The 19,362-nt window shown below is 39.4% G+C and overlaps 1 protein-coding gene across 3 annotated transcripts in view; it reads right to left on the bottom strand.

Annotated features, from left to right (window-relative positions):
- The window catches only part of hdac4 (histone deacetylase 4), a 125,835-nt gene that overhangs the window by 47,815 nt on the left and 58,658 nt on the right, over positions 1-19,362 (bottom strand). For 2 of the 3 annotated variants that reach the window (XM_016662005.1, XM_016662006.1), the window contains 6 exons: positions 17,263-17,463; positions 16,267-16,412; positions 15,670-15,820; positions 13,501-13,621; positions 10,332-10,361; positions 9,962-10,080 (listed from right to left, as the gene is read on the bottom strand). In XM_016662005.1, coding sequence (XP_016517491.1) covers positions 9,962-10,080; positions 10,332-10,361; positions 13,501-13,621; positions 15,670-15,820; positions 16,267-16,412; positions 17,263-17,463 — 768 coding nt within the window. The remainder of the gene's footprint in view (positions 1-9,961; positions 10,081-10,331; positions 10,362-13,500; positions 13,622-15,669; positions 15,821-16,266; positions 16,413-17,262; positions 17,464-19,362) is intronic. The other variant, XM_016662007.1, reaches the window with a different exon arrangement.

The following is a 19,362-nucleotide window of genomic DNA, read 5'->3' as shown; positions in this document are numbered from 1 at the left end:
CTACATCGATACTAAAACGGTTAATGCGTATTTGGGGTTACAACTATAACAGTAGGCAGCTTAGGTGTCTTAGAATGAGTTTTAATTATTTACGGATTTTAGATATTTGCAGGCAGTTGTGGTTCCTCAACCATGCAAATGCTGAGGGGTGAAATGTTTTATGACGAGTTTTAATCATCTCAAATCAGTCAAAATCAAACACCAAACATACAAATATGTTAGAAAAACCTACAGACTGTCAAAAAGGAGTACAAACGCGTCTGAGGTGGATTCATTTCCATCTCAGGCTCTCATTCTGTGTTGTGAACGCCCCACAAAAGTGTTAAAAAACTGCAACCTCTCTGAACTTGTTGGTCTGCTACTCAGATGTATTGTAGATTGCAGGGTTGCATAAATGGGATCCTGTTTGTTAGCAGCTATTGGTGCTAATGAGCTTGTCCCTATAGGCCATCGAGTATGAGCCGGCCAACAGATTCAGAAGCAGAGGTTAACCATCTTCATGTGACAGTGGGAGGCACGGCAACAATAGAGGAAGCAGCCAACTGGCAGCTTTCTTGACCCGGTGCTTAATGATGCCACCTTCATGCTTTACTAATGAACACTGCTAGTTTCCAGACACTTCCAATTACTTTGAAAAAAAAACTAGGGTTTGTACAAATAAGAAATAGAGAAGCTGAGGTCCAGATTTCTCGGTTTAAAACTACAGATGGTGGATCTTGTTAGAGATTCTTTGCGGCAGGCGCAAGATGCACACAGAGGGCAGGAGAGGTAAGCAAATGGTAAACTCTGGGAGTCGTGTCATGGACAGGGCAAGGCCTTTTTGGGACAAACTTTGCTTTGGTGTCTCTCTGCCAGACAATGGCAAACACTAGCAGTTCCCTCCCCTCCTCCACGGGGTTCCCCTCAGTCAGTTAAAGCTGGAGGGCTGACCCACGGCTGACCCAATGCTCGTCCCATGACCCTGTATGAAGCAGACTCTGCTACGTTCATTAGCCTCAGAGCAGGAGGTGGGGCATTTTGGTACAACCAAGTGGAAGCAATTGATTCTTTGTGTACAGTAGTGATTTATTCAGCATTGCGAGATTTATTCTGGGTCATTAAAATCGAAGAGAAGCACCAAAGTTTTTATGTACTTCAAAGAAGTGCAAAGCTCTCATTATACCTTCACATAAGAGGGGATGAGAAAACCTATTGTGAACCTATCATGTCCAAGTGCTTTTACAAATACACAGTTCGTTTTCGGGGAACAATGCAGCTGAACTTGTGAGACTCAATTATTATTTAATAAAAGGGCTTCGTGATAAGTGGAGTGCACTCCTCTGGTGTCTTTGTCAGCAGGGACGAGGTCAGTCGGGGTAAAACGCTATGCATTAGCAGCATCGGGTCCGACTGTGGGAGACCAGGAGAAAATTATAGGTCCACACTGAAGATCACGTCAGATATTTTATTACTGACAGAATCAGACTATGGAGATTACTACTAATTAGAAAAAATAAATTAAACTCTTTTTTTTATTTACTTTATTAGAAGCAAATAAAACCTACAGCATATGAAAATATATGTTTTACAACCTGCAGTATAAAGCAGGCACAACATGTACTGACTTTCTTTAAGATGTTTTTTTGGCTGTTGTGCAACACAGATGTTTTCAATTATTTGATCAACAACACATGTTTTATAAAGTGGATTTCATAACTGTACTGGCATAATTTTGTATACTTTCTCTCAGATCCTAAATATCACATCATTAAAAAAACATCTGTTTCTCATCAGGGTCTTAAATTAGATTAATAAAACCTTCGATAAATATCATTGTGTCAACGTTTATTTAAGTCAACATTAAAAATCAGCATGTGAGAAAACAGCAGACTGAATTTATAAACCTCTACAACCGATTTTATGAGCTTGGAAGAAAGCATCTTCTGACCTGAAGTGGCGGCTTTGGATACGGAGAATATGGCTTGTTGCCCAGGGCGCCAGCCTTATGGGGTGACATCAATGCTCGGAAAATTTTAAATACTTTCTGTCCATCTGGCCCAAAGTCATTCCTTCAAGGAGGCTGCAACATTTTATTTTATTTTCTTTATTGTTGCAGCCTAAAGTTACTGATTTTGCTACACCTTTTTCAAGTAGTGGTAGTCAAAGTTACAACTTTTATTAAACTTTATTTTTGCTATAAAATGGTCTTACAAAAAAGTTAAAATGGATACACACAATCTTCCCCCCCCAAAAAAAAAACAAACAAAAAAAAAAGATTTCAACAGAGTTAACATTTAAAGTGTAAATAAAATTTTCGAGCAGTCTCTTGAAAATCATGTCTGGAGGATTTGTTTAAGGGCAGAAGAAGAATTATATATCAGTCAGTCAAGTTGACATGAACTGTACATACAGTATAAACAAATCCTATAGAACATCTCAACATTACAGAGCCTGTCTGACATGGGAGTAAAAAAAAATAAAACTTGTGGCCACGACTTGTTGTAATTAAGTAATTCCAACGAGTTATGTTGTTGCCACGAGTTTAAATTTTTTTCTTTTCCTAAGTCACAAAATGAGGTGAGTAAAGATGGCTGACTGGGGTTGACTGGCTGGTTAACGACACTGATGTTTGTATCTAATCTGATCACTTATTTGGCAGTAAAGATTAAGGTTATTTACTGGAGATTTATTAATAAGGAGTCTAAACTATATTATATCATCTCTAGTTAAGAATAAAAATAAACTGAAAAGCTGAACTGAGTGTTGAAGTCCAGTTCCCAAGAGCTACTTCCTGAAATGAGACAGATTTTTATAAAACATTTTTTATATTTCAAATAAAAAATGTCTTTTTAACATATTTTTGCCATGAACACCTTTTATTAATTTAAGACCTATAAAATCTCCTTGTGTTCCCAATATATTCTGGGAGCAGCAGAGGAAGGGGATTACCCAGGGCGGCATCCGTGTGAGAGCTGTTACTGTCCAACTGTTAGAGGAGATTTTCCTCAACTTTTCAAAACACAGCTTTATCTTTATGGAAGTTCTTAAAGGTGACATCATTTATTTATTAGGCTACTCTCCAATGCAATAATGCTTTTCTTTTGCAGCCTTTTTCTTGTGGATTCACATCTGTATGTTAGCTCATTGTCCTGCTGTGAATTAGAGGCACCGTGGTGCAAAGGAAATGGTTTGAGAAGTCTTGTGGTTCGTCCTGATGCAACTTTACAACCCCAAGTCTGCGCTGTCACCTCCATTTCAGAGAGAAGAGGCGTTTTACTGACAACCGCTCCAAAAAAAGTGAGACTGCTTATCCAGTCAGACTTCCATGAGCTTGAATTTTCTGACCTCCAGGTGAACTGGCTAAAACTTCATCCAGGAAAGATTTGCAACAGCTTCACATTTTCCCTTTTAGAATAATCTTTATCTCGCCTAACAGACTGACTCCAAATAGTTTGGAAATGGACTTTTAAACATTTCCAGATTGATGGGCAGCCACAGAAGCTGCTCAAACATTACTAAAATCCTGGTTGGCATTTTATTGACACACACTTTAGCGCGCCAGATCAGTAAACTGCCAAAATGTTTGCTTTCGTTCAGGTGGCCACATTTGCAGATCAGTAATCAGCTGATCAAAAACAGCTGCATAGCCACATCTGGTAGTGACTTAATGTCTTGATAAGGAAAGGTCTTATGAAGAAAAGGTTTTTCTGCATTTTGTTCAACTTTTAAGCATAAAAAACTTGTATATTAGTGACTTTGCTGTTTATTTGAAAAAATGTTTGCATATTTTATGGCTGGAACTAATGAATATTTTAGTAATTGCTTAAGTTATCAATTATCCTGACTATTAATAAGATTTTTAAAGAATGGCACATTCTACACATTTTTTATTTAAGCACTGAAGTCTATTTATATTATGAATGCATGCAATGATGCAAATAAGCAAATAAATCTATTCATTTTTAAAACAAACAAACAAACAAACATAAACCAAGTGAAACTAAAACCATGCAACTTGAGGAGTTTTGGCTAAATCAAAGGTTGTTTTTATCTTAAATAAAAGTGAAAATATTTTTTGTAAAGTTTTGGCATAATTACTGTTCTGAATATGTTTTCTTGACAAATAGTTTCTTTTGAGTCTAAATACTCCAGTCAATGATTACTAAATTAGTTGATGAGTATTTTAATAATTGATTAAACACAATTAATCTGATTAATGGATTCAGTCTGAGCACATTTATTATATTTTAACACAAATATTCTTACACCTAATATTAAAAAGTGAAATGTCTCATGATGGGTTTTTTTTTTTTTTTACTAAACAACTTAGAGTTATAAAAATAAACATTTATGGGTTAAAAAAATGATGGAGTGGAAGGAGAAACAAGTTATGAGCTGAAACCAGGAGAACGATGGAAGGAGAGCGAAGGAGACAGACATGGCAGCGTGGGCTTGAAGGGCACCGGTCACTGTGGGGCGTTCACCTCAGGACAGAGTGACTTTGAAGGGTGTTAATGCCGACTGGGCAGAAGCGCGACAGTTTGCACACGTGCAAACATGTTCGCTGCAGAGAGCCCAGACTGGTTTTACTGCTGATGCTGGCATTTCGCTGCAGATCCCCCTCTCTCTCCTCCACCTCTTCACCTCCTTCTATGCCCTCCTTTCTCTCACTTCCTCAAAATTCCCACTTCTCTCTTTTATTCTGGAATTAGTTCCTCTCGCCTTCATTGTTAGGCCTTTATGGGCACATTGTGAGCAGCCGTTGGCAAGGGCGGGTGCTGCGCTTCATTACAGCAAAGGTCACTGTCCCACTTTGCAACTTTTATGACCCAGAATAAGTAGAATTTTTAAACTTTATGTCCTCTTCCTCTGTGGTCCTTTTGCCGGGACAAAGTAAGAAAAGCCTAGAAAGAGCTAAACTTCTTCTTTTTTTTAATTAAAGGCTCAAAAAGATTCTATCCTTACACTTTGATAAATCCATTAAGAGGATATGATGTTTAGATTAAATGACTGAGTGCTACTGAATGTTTCAACAGGGAGTTGATGAGGAAACTGCTTTTGACAGAAAACATATTGATCAGCTGCTCATCTGTTTGACAGGACGGAGCCCCGAGCTCCTTGGAGGCGTGATGGGGAAAGTCGTGCCGCTCTGCCAATAAATGGGAAGGAAGGAGATTTACTGTATGGGAATCAATAGGCTCATTTGCTCCAGCTCATCAGCAGAGCTTCCGAGAAACATTGTACATGCGAGATACATTAGATAAGTGGATCCGGGGCGCAGAAGCTGGAAGAAATGCACGTGGTCTTATATGGACGTTGTGTTCGAAACATAAAAGTTAAAGAGATTACTGTAAAACACGAGTTTCAGGATTAAATATAAGAAAAAGTAATCATCTGTCCCAAGAGGAGACGGCTTACAGCTAACGACCCCCCTACTGGAGATGACGTAAGGTCAAAATCAGACTCTAATAATACAAATAATGTCTTATTATATCATGTCCTAAATTAATTCAATCAACAGTGAAAACAACTGATTATTTAAAGAACTTTACAAAAGTATTTTATCTCTTAAACCTGTTTAGATTTATCTCAAATATGAACTTATGTTATTAATCTGGATTTTATGTGATGAACATGGTGGGAAGTGAAAAGAAAAAAAAAACTTTACAATTAAAAATGGGAAAAGTGTGCCATGCATTTGTTGGGTCAATATGTAGTGGAACCACATTTTGATGCAGACAGATTTCACTACCAGCTTTGTGTATTTAGACACAGACATGGTTGTCCATTCTTCTTTGAAGTACATCTTAAGCTCATTCAGACCAGATAGAGGATTTTCAAGTCTTAGATTCTCCAGTGGATTTAGATTTTGACATATGAATTTGTTTTAATCTAAACTTCTATTTTTTCTCTGCCTTTATCTTTAGGGTCAAGTCTCAAACCTTTTGTCGTTTCCAACAGGTTTTCTTCCAGGATTGTCTTGTATTTAGCTCTACTCATCTATTTAAAGCTGCAAAAGACGGTACATCAAATCCACAGCTTGAGGTACCGTCTGCTTTGGTCTGACACATGAAGTCTCAATAAAATTCAAGTTCAGGCCTGTTTCGTCTACCACTAAATTATTGTTCCTTTATTGTGACACCATTGAGCCACTGACATTAGTCACTCGGCATCGTTGAGACATCTGCAGGACAGTGATGAAAGGCAGCCACAGTTCACATGCAGTTTTTTTGTTTACGCTCCACAGGACAGAACGATACTTCCTGGATTTTGCGCTGAATCAAAGGTTCTCATTATTTTCCCATGTGTTTCTTTGTGTTACTGCAGCCTTAAGGGGAATTTGCAACAGTACACCATGAAGTTCACACCCAGAGCCGGCAACAGATTTAGGTTGCAGGGTTAAGACTTCCCCAAATCTAGCATTTGCAAGCATTTTAAGATTTTTTTTTTCAGCACTTCACTGTTGTAATAAATAGCACGTTGCTTCTTTTATGGAGCAAAAAGCTAAAAATAATGGTTTCACATCCTCATTGCACAAAATTAGATTTTAATTTGGTATAAAGTGCCAAAACACAATAAATGCTTTGTTTTTTTGCTTTGTTTTAGACCTAATTCCAGGGTTTTAAATCCTCCTCAACAGAACATAAACTTTAATTTGAACTTTCAGCATGAAAAGCTGCATGTGGTTCCAGTTTGAGACAAAGTTGAATGTGAAAAATTATTGCAGTGAATGCATCACATACCAAATGTTTTTTTTATTTTTTTTTTTATTTATATATATGTCCAGTCAAATCTTTCAGCAAAACAAAGTCCAATAAGTGTGACTCAACCACCCATTCACAGAAAGAAGCAATTTGGAGTTTGGCCACTAAGTTGGATTTCACTGTATTTGTTCAAAGCCACAAAAACATATGGAGGGTGTGTAAACTGAACTCCAAACCCTGTTATTAGAAGACAACTTGTTCTTTCCCCTGAGGCACAGCCACTTATGTAAAGCTTTACATGTGTGAATCAGCTTGGGTCCAGTCAGACACTCATAAACAAAGATACCGACACCTAAACACTGGGCCGCAGCACCATACGGATTCTTCACTTATTTAGTCATCCAGTTGTAGATTTGCTGCTACAAACGTTGGGTTCAATGTCCTTCTCCAAACCCAGTTTAGACTGAGCTTCCGCTGTCAAACACATGGCCTCAGATTATTTTGCTCTATGGAACTCAGAGTCCATTCAATAACAGCAAGATGCACTCGTTCTGTGGCTGTAAAGAAAGCCCACATGATCACAACTCCACTACCGTGCTTAACATTCGGTTCAAGATGTTGGTGTTGACATGGTGTACTTCATTTTCTCTAGATGTATCGTGTCATCTATACTAACATTGCAAAAGACAGTTTTTTATCAGGATATTCACCTGGTGGATTACAGTTTCCAAGATGCTGAATATCAGATGGTCAGCTGAACGTACAGAGAGAGGAGAGTGAAGAAAACATTGATTTATCACCACTGATATCATAACCACTATATTTACCGGTAAGACTTCCTAATATCATGCTGCATTATGGTCAGACATCTCAGTGTTGGTCTTGTCTGTATCAGCAACACTGTTTCAGAAGTCCCGTTTATCCAGACGTAATTTTGCAAACTTAAACTTTGCTGTCATATAACTTAACTTTTCCTAGCACGCAATTCTAAATCAGTCATTTTCTGTTCATCCTGTGATGAGCTGTAGCATTTAACCTGATAACTGAAACTTGCATGATCTAAGACTGGAGTTGTGTTGGGATTTTTTGCAACTTCCCCAACCAATCTGACCTGAATGAATTTGTTAGAACAAAAACTTATCAGAAAATTGACAGCTGTGTTAAACTTATTCTTACTTAAACTTCTTCAAGAGTTTAATAAGTTCAGCTCGTGAACTCTGAACTCTTGAATAAGTAGTTTTAAAGTTTGATCACACTAAACAGAATATAAAAAACATTCTAGGTTTAGCACTGCTAGACTGTGACTGTATCAGTAAGAAGGATAAATAGGGTCGATTTAACAAACCTGGGATTGTTTAGGCTTAAAACCAGAGCAGAGGTGGAATAATAAATGAAACATGTGAAGCTATTCTGCTGCTGAATCAACTGGTGAACATTAAAGAACATTAAAGTCTTCAATGATCTTAGTGCTCATTTTATAAGTGTGGAATGATAATGTCTGTGTGTAATAATGTAAAGTATAAGCAGCAGAGGGAAGGTCAGCATGACAAGCATGCCTCTGTAATGAAGGCCTTGCAGACTTCCTGTCACAGCGTTCAAAGTGGTCCTCTGTGCACCGTTATGACAAAGCCCTGCTGTAATAAACCGTACGCATCATCTCACTGCACAGACGCAGAGCATTCAATGCGCATTTAGAGTTTGCATAGATAAAAGACCAACTTTGGGGGAAAAAGCGTCATGAATGACGCGAGGAGAGCACTGATGTGTCGAGTGCTGTCACTCACTTCCTCTTCAACATGATTCATATCTCTGAAGGCCAGCCTTAGACGATCACAGTCTGCTAACTATTTACACAGTAGTTCCTCAACAGCTGGCTGTAAACTGACTGACGCACAGATCAGCAGCAAACGTCTTCCAAGAGCACTTGTACGTATCAGACCTCCTCCTTCGTCCAGGAAGAATGATACCATGTGTATTATCATGTGTGTTATGAACAAATTTCAGAGGAAAAATTCCTAAAAGTCCAAACTCTGAGTTTTCTCTCTGCAGATCTCAGCAGGTGGGCCTCAGCGCGGCGTGCGCAGGGTTTGGCTTCCAGTGGTGAAAACAGACAGCTGTACAGCCGAAGCAGCTGCTGACGCTAACTGAGTCATCGCAGCTTGGCCGGCCTTGGTGCGAGCAGATGGACCGAGCCGATGAGTCCAAATAGCAAGAATGATCGTTTTCTCACGCCTGTTAGGGCACCAGGGCGATCAGGAACCATTTTGTTTAACAGAACAGTGATCATGAATAAGTGTTACCTCATAAAAGTTTTCATACGCCTTGAAATGTTTAAAATTTTCTTACACTGCAACCACAAATTTAAACAATAATGACATTTTATTCCAAGCTTACACTATAAACCTCTATAAAATCCAACTGCCTTCAGCAGACACCTAATCAGTAAACGGCAAGTAGAGTGTGGTATAGATGGAGTGGAGGTTCACTTTCCAGCAGGACAATGTCCCTAAACATACGGCCACAGCTACAGCGCCATGTTTAAAACATAATGTGTTGGATGGCCCAGTCAAAGTCCAGACCTAAATACATTTCAAAATCTGTGGTAACTGATGTTCACAGACATTCTCCATCCAATCTGACTGAACTTGAAAAATTTTGCAAAGAAGAATGGGCAAAAATATCTCCATGCCTAGATGCAAAAAGCTGGTAGATTGAAACCCAAGAGGACTTGAAGCTTTAACTGCAGCAGAAGGGAGTTGGACATCAATACATGGCACACTTTATTCAGCTATTTATTTGAAAAAAAAAATAAATAAATAAAAAATTGGAATACAATGTATAATTTGTATTGCACTACATAATTATGTATTAACTTATTGGGCTGTCACATCAGTTTGAAGTTCTAACCTGACTAGGAGTGGAAAAGTCAAAGAAACATGTCTTGTATCATCAAAAATATCTCTTGCTAATAAGGTTTGTGGGTGGTGGACGAAACCATTTATTTTTTTTATTTTTTGCATCAGTTCTTCTAAAACACTTTCAGTGGTCTCAAAGTTTCTACTTATCCAATCCAGAGGGGCACTGTTATCTTCCCTCAGCCTTCATTTACATTAAAATGGTTCAAAAGAGGCCATTAAATACATTTTTCATATCTCCAGTTAAGAACATTTCAGCCGTCCTCATTAATCCTCCTGCGTCTGACTCTTCTAAATTCAGGCTTTTGGTCCTCGAATGCCAATTTTCTTCTTGTATGAGTAAAAAATGTCTTGTTTCTTTACCTGTTTTCCTCAGAGGAAAGTCGTCCTTTGAGTCGAACGCTCCCAGCACTGGATGCGTGTACGCCGACAGCGCCGCTTGAGGGGGTGAGCTCTGGTCCAAAGAGCTATGCTGAGTTTTCCTGCAACAAATACAAATAAAAAAGTCTTATAACCCACAGCATATTACGCAATATTGCTACTTTTTTTTAGAACTACAATAACCATTGCACCTAGTTCATGCACACACGCCTACACACTTAAGGAAGTGAAAAAGACAGCTTCTATCTTCTTTTTCAAGGTCAGGATTTTTAAAGACACAGGAGACTGTGAGCAGCTAAGGGAGGTGGAAAAGAAAAAGTGACAATGAAGAAAGAAAGAGGGACTAATTCACCTTAAGTGAAGCTTCGGTTTCCTGACTCGGCTGTATGAGACAGGTGGAGGACGGGAGATGAAGAGAGGACATACCAGAAAATGAGGAGAGTCACATCAGGGTGAAAAACACAGAGAACTCTATTAAACTAATGATGCAAAACCACTCAAATCTCCTGCACGGGCAAAATCTTTGACTTATTAAAGCGTCTTTAAAGAGCAAAAGAGACACCACTGTTTTTTGTTTTTTTTCTAACTGCCCACTTCAAACATTCACCTCAGACAGAGCCGGCTGTCAATCACCGCCAACCGGCACACAGAAAAAGCCTAGACATTTTCTCTGTCGTTTAAACTCGGAGACTAACGATGATGCTGGCAATTTGATGTACACACAAAAGCACGGCGCTGACAGGCGCCTACACTACGGGGGTTTGGAACACCACACTGCTTACTGTGTTCCAAAAGCCATGAAGATGAGAGACTTTTATCTCTGCCTCTATGCCATCAACAGATTTTACGTTTGATATTTCTCCCCAATGAGGGACTTTTTTTTTGACACTCAAATGAGACACATGATGACTCGGACTGAATTCTTTGATGAAAGGAAGGTGCGTGATATGACAGATTTTTTAAGGCTTTGAAGTTTCAGAGAAATGTGTTTTGCTATAAAATTATTCTTTATGCTCTAGTTTTAACAGCTGAACCACAAACCTGTATGGGTGGATCACACATGAGAATAAACCAGTAGATTTTACCTTTGTTAGTATTTTATTGATGCAAAAACTAACATTTTGACAAATTTTGCTTGTTTTGCTCCATAATGCACCATGGCAACAAAGAGTTTCCATCACACCTGCTTCATACATACAAAAGTTTTATGCTAACCTCTGTGCTATAAAAGAAACAGTGCTCTTCTACTTCTGTAGAAAACAAACAGAAAGGTGGAATTTGAGTGATCAATGTGATCCACTGTGAAACACGGTGGTGGCAGTACCTTTCTACGGTACTAAATTCATCTTTGAAACTTTGGTAAAGGTTGAAAACTCATGTTCCTAGACACTCTCCATCCAATCTGACTGAGCTTTGAGTTACTTCACAGAGAAAAATGGGCAACACTTTCAGTGCTTTTAGTCGAGCATTTGATATAGATAAATCCCAAAAGACTTGCCTCAGTAGTTGCAGCAAAAGGCGATTCTACAAAGTACTGACTCGTGGATTAGAGGATAATTTTAACTAAAAAAATAGATCTATTGAAGCAATATAGCATTTTTCGTCCCCTACTTTATAATGTCCTGTCATAGAAGTTGCTCTCTGTAACCAGACAACATGTTGCTCGCCAGCTGGCTGGATTTCCAGAGCAAGCTCATTTTTCCAGGTAAAGATACTGTTAGGCTTTTGGAAAAGCAGCTCTGGTCGAGTGTCGAACCTTGAAAAGGCTTACATCTCTGTGCCTCAGGATATACTGCAGCGGCTGCTCCAGGATTTGGGGTACTTGGCTTGCTATTAAGGGCTGTTTATCCAACGCCTGACATAAACTCATGGATTCTGCCAAGACTGCCTCAGCGTCCCGATCCGGTCTGCAGTGACAGACAGGACCTCATGGTGTGGTCGTGGTTTGGGACTCATTTGTTTTTTGCACATGACATGGTTCTGCTTGGTTCTTAAAGTCATCAATCAGAAGCTGAGATTAGATTTACTCTAAAGTTGCTAGGTTCAAACTTAGCAATATGGAGAGTAGCTCTGTCATCCAGGAACAGAGTAAAACTCCAACGTTCAGGAGTGAACTGAGGCAGTTTGAGCGTCTGATCAGGATGCTCCCTGTTGTTACCAAGTGGACAGCCAAAGTTTGATGGATGGATGGATTTGGACAGCAAAATATAGACCAAATGTATATTTATCACCAAGAGTTGCCAAGGCTACATAAAGTAAAAACAACAAAAATGCCACGTAACAGGTGAATCTGTGTAGCTAAGGTTGCAAAACAAATAAAGCCCTTCCTCTTGACTTCCTCTGCTAATGTATGTTGCATAGTCAGATTTCCTCTGCAGAAACACCTGCTGTCTAAAAGCAGAACTGCAGGTATAAAGTGGATCCTGTCATGCATCTCAATCTGCATTATATTGCAATTATAATGGGGATTCTGATGTTCGTTTTTTTTACAAAAATACGTCAAATAATGTCAAATACTTACAAAACACTAAATAGATTAGTCCAAATAAACTTTGATTCCTTTTATATCCAACTCATGAAAGTTCTTATATTAACCATATGATTATCTGATTTTCAGATAAAATAACTTATTTATTTTGGAAAAGATAATAATCCAAAACCAAAACAGAGTCCAGAAAGAAAAAAAGTTAAACAAATTTCATGACACCCTTAAACAAATGTCCTTTTTGCATCATCAAAAATCTGGCAACAACTGCTATCACGTTGGCTAGTCTGCACAATGACAATCTGTTCCTTCTGCTGTTTGGATGCAAACGTTCATGTAAAAACAGCAGCAATCTAAGTAACCATCTCATACAAAACTGTAAAGACTTACACCACCATTATATAACAAGTTTAAAAAGATTCAGTTAAAAGTTGACTTTATTTGAAAAGCCTTTCTGTCTACAGCAGGTACGGCAAATCAAATTTACAATTCCAGAACCACAGAAATTTCAATCTGCCCCCATCCCAACCTGTTGCTGCAACATAGTTTGGCTTGTTGGAGAAGGTTACAAACCTTTTTGGTCTCGAAAAACCAGTAATAGAGTAAAAACTGAAGATATTGTCACCAATCACTCATATTAGGGAAACAAAGTCACAAATAATGAGGAGTCTGTTTGTTAAGTTGCTGACTGCTAACTGGCTACTGGAGCAGATGGCCTGACTTACTAACCTGCTGATATCAGCTTGTTATGATTGAGAAACTTTATTAAGAGCAGAACTGCAAAAATGTTTATTATATGTTTCTAGTTTAGTCACTTCTGCATAAAGTATAAATACTGTAGCTGCTACTATATCTGAAGTAATCTAGATTTAATAATTGATGCTTTATTATTTCAAATAAAAGTTATGGATCATTTTGGTTCTAAATGTTTGTGCTATTAAGCTATTTTTGCTTTGCCATACATTGTTCAGACAAAACAAGTGATCAAAACAAATCTGAAAAAATCCCTTGTAATGAGGCGACCAGTCACACTTACCCATACCAGTAGCGAGGGTCACTGGGCAGACAGTGGTTTAGGTTTCGCTGAGCCAGAGCTTTCTTCTTGTTCAGGACAAACTCCTGAAGCCGCATCTTTACCTCCGTGCTGGCCACAGCACCTGGACAGAGATAATCACCGAAAGAAAAGCACATGAGTCCTGACGGAGTAAGTGGCAGTCTGGGTTAAGTACCCAAAATATGAGTCCAAAACCACCAGGATTTTAGCAAAAATGAATCAATGTCGGCAGCAGGAGGATTTACTGCCCCTGAATCTTACCTCCGCCTCGGTGTTTGACACAAACATGAAGGTTTTAGCAGCTCCCATTCATACTACACACAAATCAGGGGCTGCGTTTCCATCTTGTGCTCTCCTCAGTTTCCACTCTTATTTCACAGCTTTACAAACAAATTATCCAGGAAGTGAGAGACGGGGAGGAAAAGCTGAGAAACAGGCAGAGGAAATCTCAGCGAGAGCAGGAAAAGCTGGAAAAAGGGCTGCTTTTATGGGAAAATGACAGTGGGAGTGACGAGAGGTGATGTGTCAGGCTTGAGAGAGGAAGTGGTAAATTCAGCATGTGAAAGTGACAAGGGCTAATATATGTTCTCTAAATCACGCTGCAGCTGTAAGTGCTGACATCCCAATACGAACGCCTCCCCACTGAAGCAAATTGGCTTTTATGAGGCTGCCTTCCATGCAATTCAGTGCAGTACTTAACAAAGCTTCTCCTGTTTACAACCCAAAGCTCTTTCCATAGACGTCAAACAGCACGTTCTCTCTGCCTAGAGCAGAATCGAGACTTTACTGGCAAAATCTATTAACTACAGTGTAATCAAAATATTGAATGACACGTCTTTCCGACTGGAAATAAAAGCAACAGCACCATTACATGTCTATTCCAGATCACATTTATCCTGTAAATCCAAGTACAGTGAGGGAACTCTGCAGTCAGATCAGCATGACTCGTACAAAAACTATTACTTTCATTTTATAGATTGACAAAGTCGGCTGAGGAATTCTGGGACTTATTAAGCAATGGATTTCACACAATTTGAAACGGGAAAGAAAAGTAGCACATAGACTTTGTTGTGGATTTCATCACATTTTTGAAATTCTTTAATGGTCCCACTTTCTTTCACAAAGTAAGAAGAAAAAAGTTTGTTAAGGTCACCGTTTATCTTCTTTTTTTTACAGAGGGGTTGTGTGGTGAAGGTAGGAGCAGTCAGTATCTTAGCAGAAGTCAAAGTTTGGATCATGAGGGAGAATTTTCCCCAGATTCAAACTAGTCGCATGTCTATAAAAAAAAGTAAATTTCCATCATTCAAACAATTCCTTCCAGGAATCTGCAGCAACTAAGGGAGATGAAAGAGTGATAACAATGAAAAAGTCTGAGCCACTCAAGTGACCCAATCTAAGAAAAATTGTGGCAAACTGTGACTCCTACAAAAAGTGAAAACTTACAAGAAAAGTTGTATATTTATATAAGAAAGAGCTAATTTTCACATGAAACGTTCTTGAGTTCTTGAATCTAACTTGAGTTCTGAGCTTGACTTGTGAAGGACGATTCTTTTATTGATCTCTCTGACTGCCATCTGGAGCAGAAGTATGATACTGACTACTCACAATTTCTCTTCATAAGTCCACTGAAAAAATAAAAACGCTATCTCTTTAAGCTATTCCTGCGCCGACTGGAAAGCATGCGCCTACAACTGTTTCCACTGAAAGTATAAATGCAATAAGATTTCAGTCAGATGACTAAGTCTTCCTGTATTTTTTCTATATATATATATTAAGCATTAATTGGTTAAACATTAACATCCCGACTGTTTGGCAGATGTAACATAAAATCTAATCTGAACTGAATTTTAACTCTTATCCTGATTTTAAACATGTAAACCAAGGACGTGTTTGCCTCAGTGCTCCTCTAACCTTGCCTTGGTTAGAGGATCCTGATCCTCCCTGTGGTGAATGTGTGAGGTCAGACTGTTCTGACTGCTGTGCCATGGCTGCAGGTGTTGGGACAGAGGGGCTGGAGGAGCCGAGCTGTCTGACACCTGTTGTGATCATTGGCCACAGTATTTCAGCACAGATGTTAACAGGAGGGCAGAGGACATTAAATCCTATGCTTCTACGTTTAAAAATGATGTTTTGATTGAATTCTTCACTTACTTTCTTGTCCCCTTTCCTTGTTTTTCAGCTGCTGGAGTTTCTGTTCCCGCTGCTGCTTCTCCAGCTGTTGCTCATGACGCTGCTGCTCCATCTTCCTGTGATGCTCCAGCAGCTCTTGTTGATGCTTGAGGGCCAACAGGTCCTGTTGATGCTGGAGGGGAGAGGCGCAAATGGGTTACAGGAGGAGGAAAAAAAACAAGATAAAGGAGTTATGGGATGCTCAAAGCAAATAACTGGTACAGATTTCAGCTGAAACAACTGGGATGAAGCAAAGTGTGGGTGCAGTAATGAAAGCAGTAAATTCAAGGGACTCAAAAGACACATTGTAGTTATTTCCAGCCTAAACCGATCAGATCTTCTGGCTCCACGGCTGTCTGGTCGCAGTAAACCCAATGGGAGTTTTTCTTTTATAACATTTGCACAGAGCGAGTTTATGGGGCCAACGTTCTTCTGCTGCCAACAGATCAAATTACTCCAGTGTACCCTCTAAATCGTACACATACATTTGTTTTCTTTTGCCCTTCACAAGGTGCTGACTACAGTGGAGGAACAGATCCCACCTCACTCTCCGCCGGCGGCTCACACACATCCTCTTACCTTAATATGTTCCTGGAGTTGGACTTCATGTTGTCGCGACAGTTGCTCGTGTTGCCTATGAAACTCAGCGATCAGTAGCTGCCTCTGGAGCTCCTGCTTGTGCTTCAGAGCCACCAGCTCCTGTTGCAGGTGCTGATCCTGACGGCCTGCGGGTCACATCGAGGTTATTTGTATGGCACGTTTCAGCAACAAGGCAGTTCAGGGTGTATAAAACATAAGAAAAAAACATCATAAAAAGCTGAATGCCGCTTCTCCATCTTTTGTTCTGGTTCTGGGGATGCAGAGGAGAACCAGCACCAGAAGACCTGAGAGGTCTGAAAGGTTGATACAACAGCAGCAGAGCTTTAATGTATTGTGGTGCTAAGCTGTTCAGTGATTTAAAAACTAACAAAAGTATTTTATAGTCTATCCTCTGAGTTACAGGGAGCCAGTGTGGGGACTTTAGAACCGGGCTGATGTGCTCTATCTTTCTAGTTTTAGGAAGATAGAGAAGAAGCTGCAGCTGGAGGATTATTAGGCAGATCTGTGAAGACAAGGTTGCAGTAATCAATGCAAATAAAGATAAATGCATGGATGAGTTCCTCTGGATCTTGCTGGAACATTAGAAATGTTCTTCTAGTGATAGAAGGCTGACTTTGTAATTGTCTTTATGCATCTTTGAAGGCTACCCCAAGGTTTCAGGCCCTGTCACTACTTTCTAGCTGTAATAACTGAAGCTGTGCGTTGACTCGAAATTGTTTCTTTGTCCAAAGATAATAACTTCAGTTTTGTTTCTGTTCAGTTAGAGAAAGATATGGCACACCTAGCATTAATTTGTTTTGAGCATCTATTCAGTGCTTGGATGAGTTTATCAGTGTAGTTATAGTAACTAAACTTGTTTTTCTTATAACCTAAGCCAGTGGGAGCTTGAAGTATAAGCACTGAATAGCGGAACACTCTGAGGGCGAAGGTAAGGTTGCATTAGGTGAAATCAGCCAGGAGACCTCCAGGACTTACCAGCGACCGGCCCGTTGCCCAGCTCGGACGATGCAGGACAGGCTGTGGAGGGGGCTGGCGTGGGATGGGGCTGGGACACCAGGCCGAAGGGAGGCTGCTGGTGGTGGTGGTGAGGGTGGTCCACAACGCGGAGGTCCATGGGAAGGATGGCAGAGGCGGCAGAGGGAACCTGCGAGGGGAGCGCCGCTGTGCTCACATCCACTAAACAAACAACAGAAACATTGGCAGATTAAACACCTGACATCTGAACCAAATCCGACAAACAAACTGAAAAAGCAGCTTTGGCAGGAGCACTTAGTATTAGACTTTGCAGTGGAGTGGTCGATTGGAGCGTTGGCCCACTTGGGATTTATATCTGTGTCATATTTGTACACTGAAGATAAGAGCATTAGCTTAACACCAAAACATAAAATGTGTGCGTGATTTTGACAGAAATCATAAGGAACAAAAATATTCCACAGCTTTAGTGTTGCAGTAGAAATTTGATGACATTCATGCAGGCTCAGTCTTCGTAATTTGACACTTATAACGTGTGACATGATCGTAAATGCAAAGTGATTCCTCTTTAGGCTGCTTAACAGCTCTGAGAGGATTTACATGGATCCAAGTTAGATGCTCTTATTTCACATAAAATATGATGCCTTTTAAGGGTTGCAGCATTCAAAGCAAAAAGAACATATGTTGAGGCTGGTAAAATTAACTCTTGAAGCTTAAAATATAACAATTAATGTATCTCAGCACAACTGATATGATCCTATCCTTAGAGTAAAGGATCTATGAGGCAAAATATAAATAAGTCAGAAGTCAAATCACATTCATAATGTGATCAGATGTGAAGAAAAATTTGAAATACATTTGAAGAAACAAAAAACAAACAAACAGTAAAAGACAAAGCAATAGACCAAACCAAGAGAATCTCCTACAATATGTTATCTTTGACAATGTTTATGTCAATTAAAAATAACAGGAAGTAAACATTGATTAGAATTACTTGAAGATACAAAAAACTGAAGTAATGTATAGTTTTCAAAACTCAATGGATGTATAAGAAACATTGGGAAAATACGACAATATTTTAAAAACCAATAAGGACAGGGAACACGAGGGCAAGCCATCACACAACTACTAATTTACTAAATTGGGGAGAGCTATGGCAATGACAACCTTAAGATGCGTTTCAGAAACATTCACAGATGAAACCTTTTTGAAAAAGACAAACACTGAATGCGGGGGGCAAAACTGGGGATATAATTTTCCTCCAAATATTTGTGTTTTGTCATACATAATATGGCTCCAGAAAACTCAAATGACAGAAAGAGAGACAGTGACACCAACGGCTGGAAGACAATAAACTGAGACATGTTTCAGAATAAGTCAGCTGCATTATATAAGAATCTTTTTTGTGTGTTAAGGATCAAAAAGTAAAAGGTACAAAAAGAAATCACAAAGCCAGACGCAGAATACAGATTTAGAATAGTTAAAGAGTTTATGTTCTGTCCCCTCTTGGTCTTTCAATCTGCAACATTTAATCTGCTTTATAGGCATAATCCATACAACAGGGATAGAAGGAGCAAACAGCTAGAGGACTGATGCAATCAGATTATTTCACTCCAACAAGTAAAACAGCAGCTTAAAGTGCTGCTGTTTCATGTTTGAAGCATGAAAAACACTAATTCTATGCCAGGTTTAAACCCTCTGTACGCTGTCTTACCGCATGCACTAGCAACTTCCTTTACTACAGCTGGAAATTAGTTTTATTAGTAAAAGTGCATATGTAGAGGAGTTTTACACAAACATGATGGCCAAAGCTGAAGTTAGGAGTGCAAGTTGAGAGTAATCTTTAATTTCACAAACTCAAAGTCTTGTCTTGCTGTCAGTGTTTCCTGATCAATATCTGCTCCATGGAGAACCACCTTCCACCGTGCCAAGCCCTCTGCCAGGGATCGATACGCCGAAGCCAATGCAAAGCATCCTGAGCCTATCATGCACGTCCTGCTGTCCCCAGTGACCAATGAGGTGGCAAACTGAGGGGCAGCCAACTTGCTGAGGTAGCCAATGACATCTTTGGTACCGGGCAGGTTTTTAGTAGTGAAGGGAAAC

The sequence above is a fragment of the Poecilia formosa genome, unplaced genomic scaffold (assembly GCF_000485575.1).
Source record: "Poecilia formosa unplaced genomic scaffold, Poecilia_formosa-5.1.2 Scaffold353, whole genome shotgun sequence".
Taxonomy (NCBI): Eukaryota; Metazoa; Chordata; class Actinopteri; order Cyprinodontiformes; family Poeciliidae; genus Poecilia; species Poecilia formosa.
Note: the sequence above shows the minus strand (reverse complement) of the source record. Positions and strands in the feature narration are given on the sequence as shown.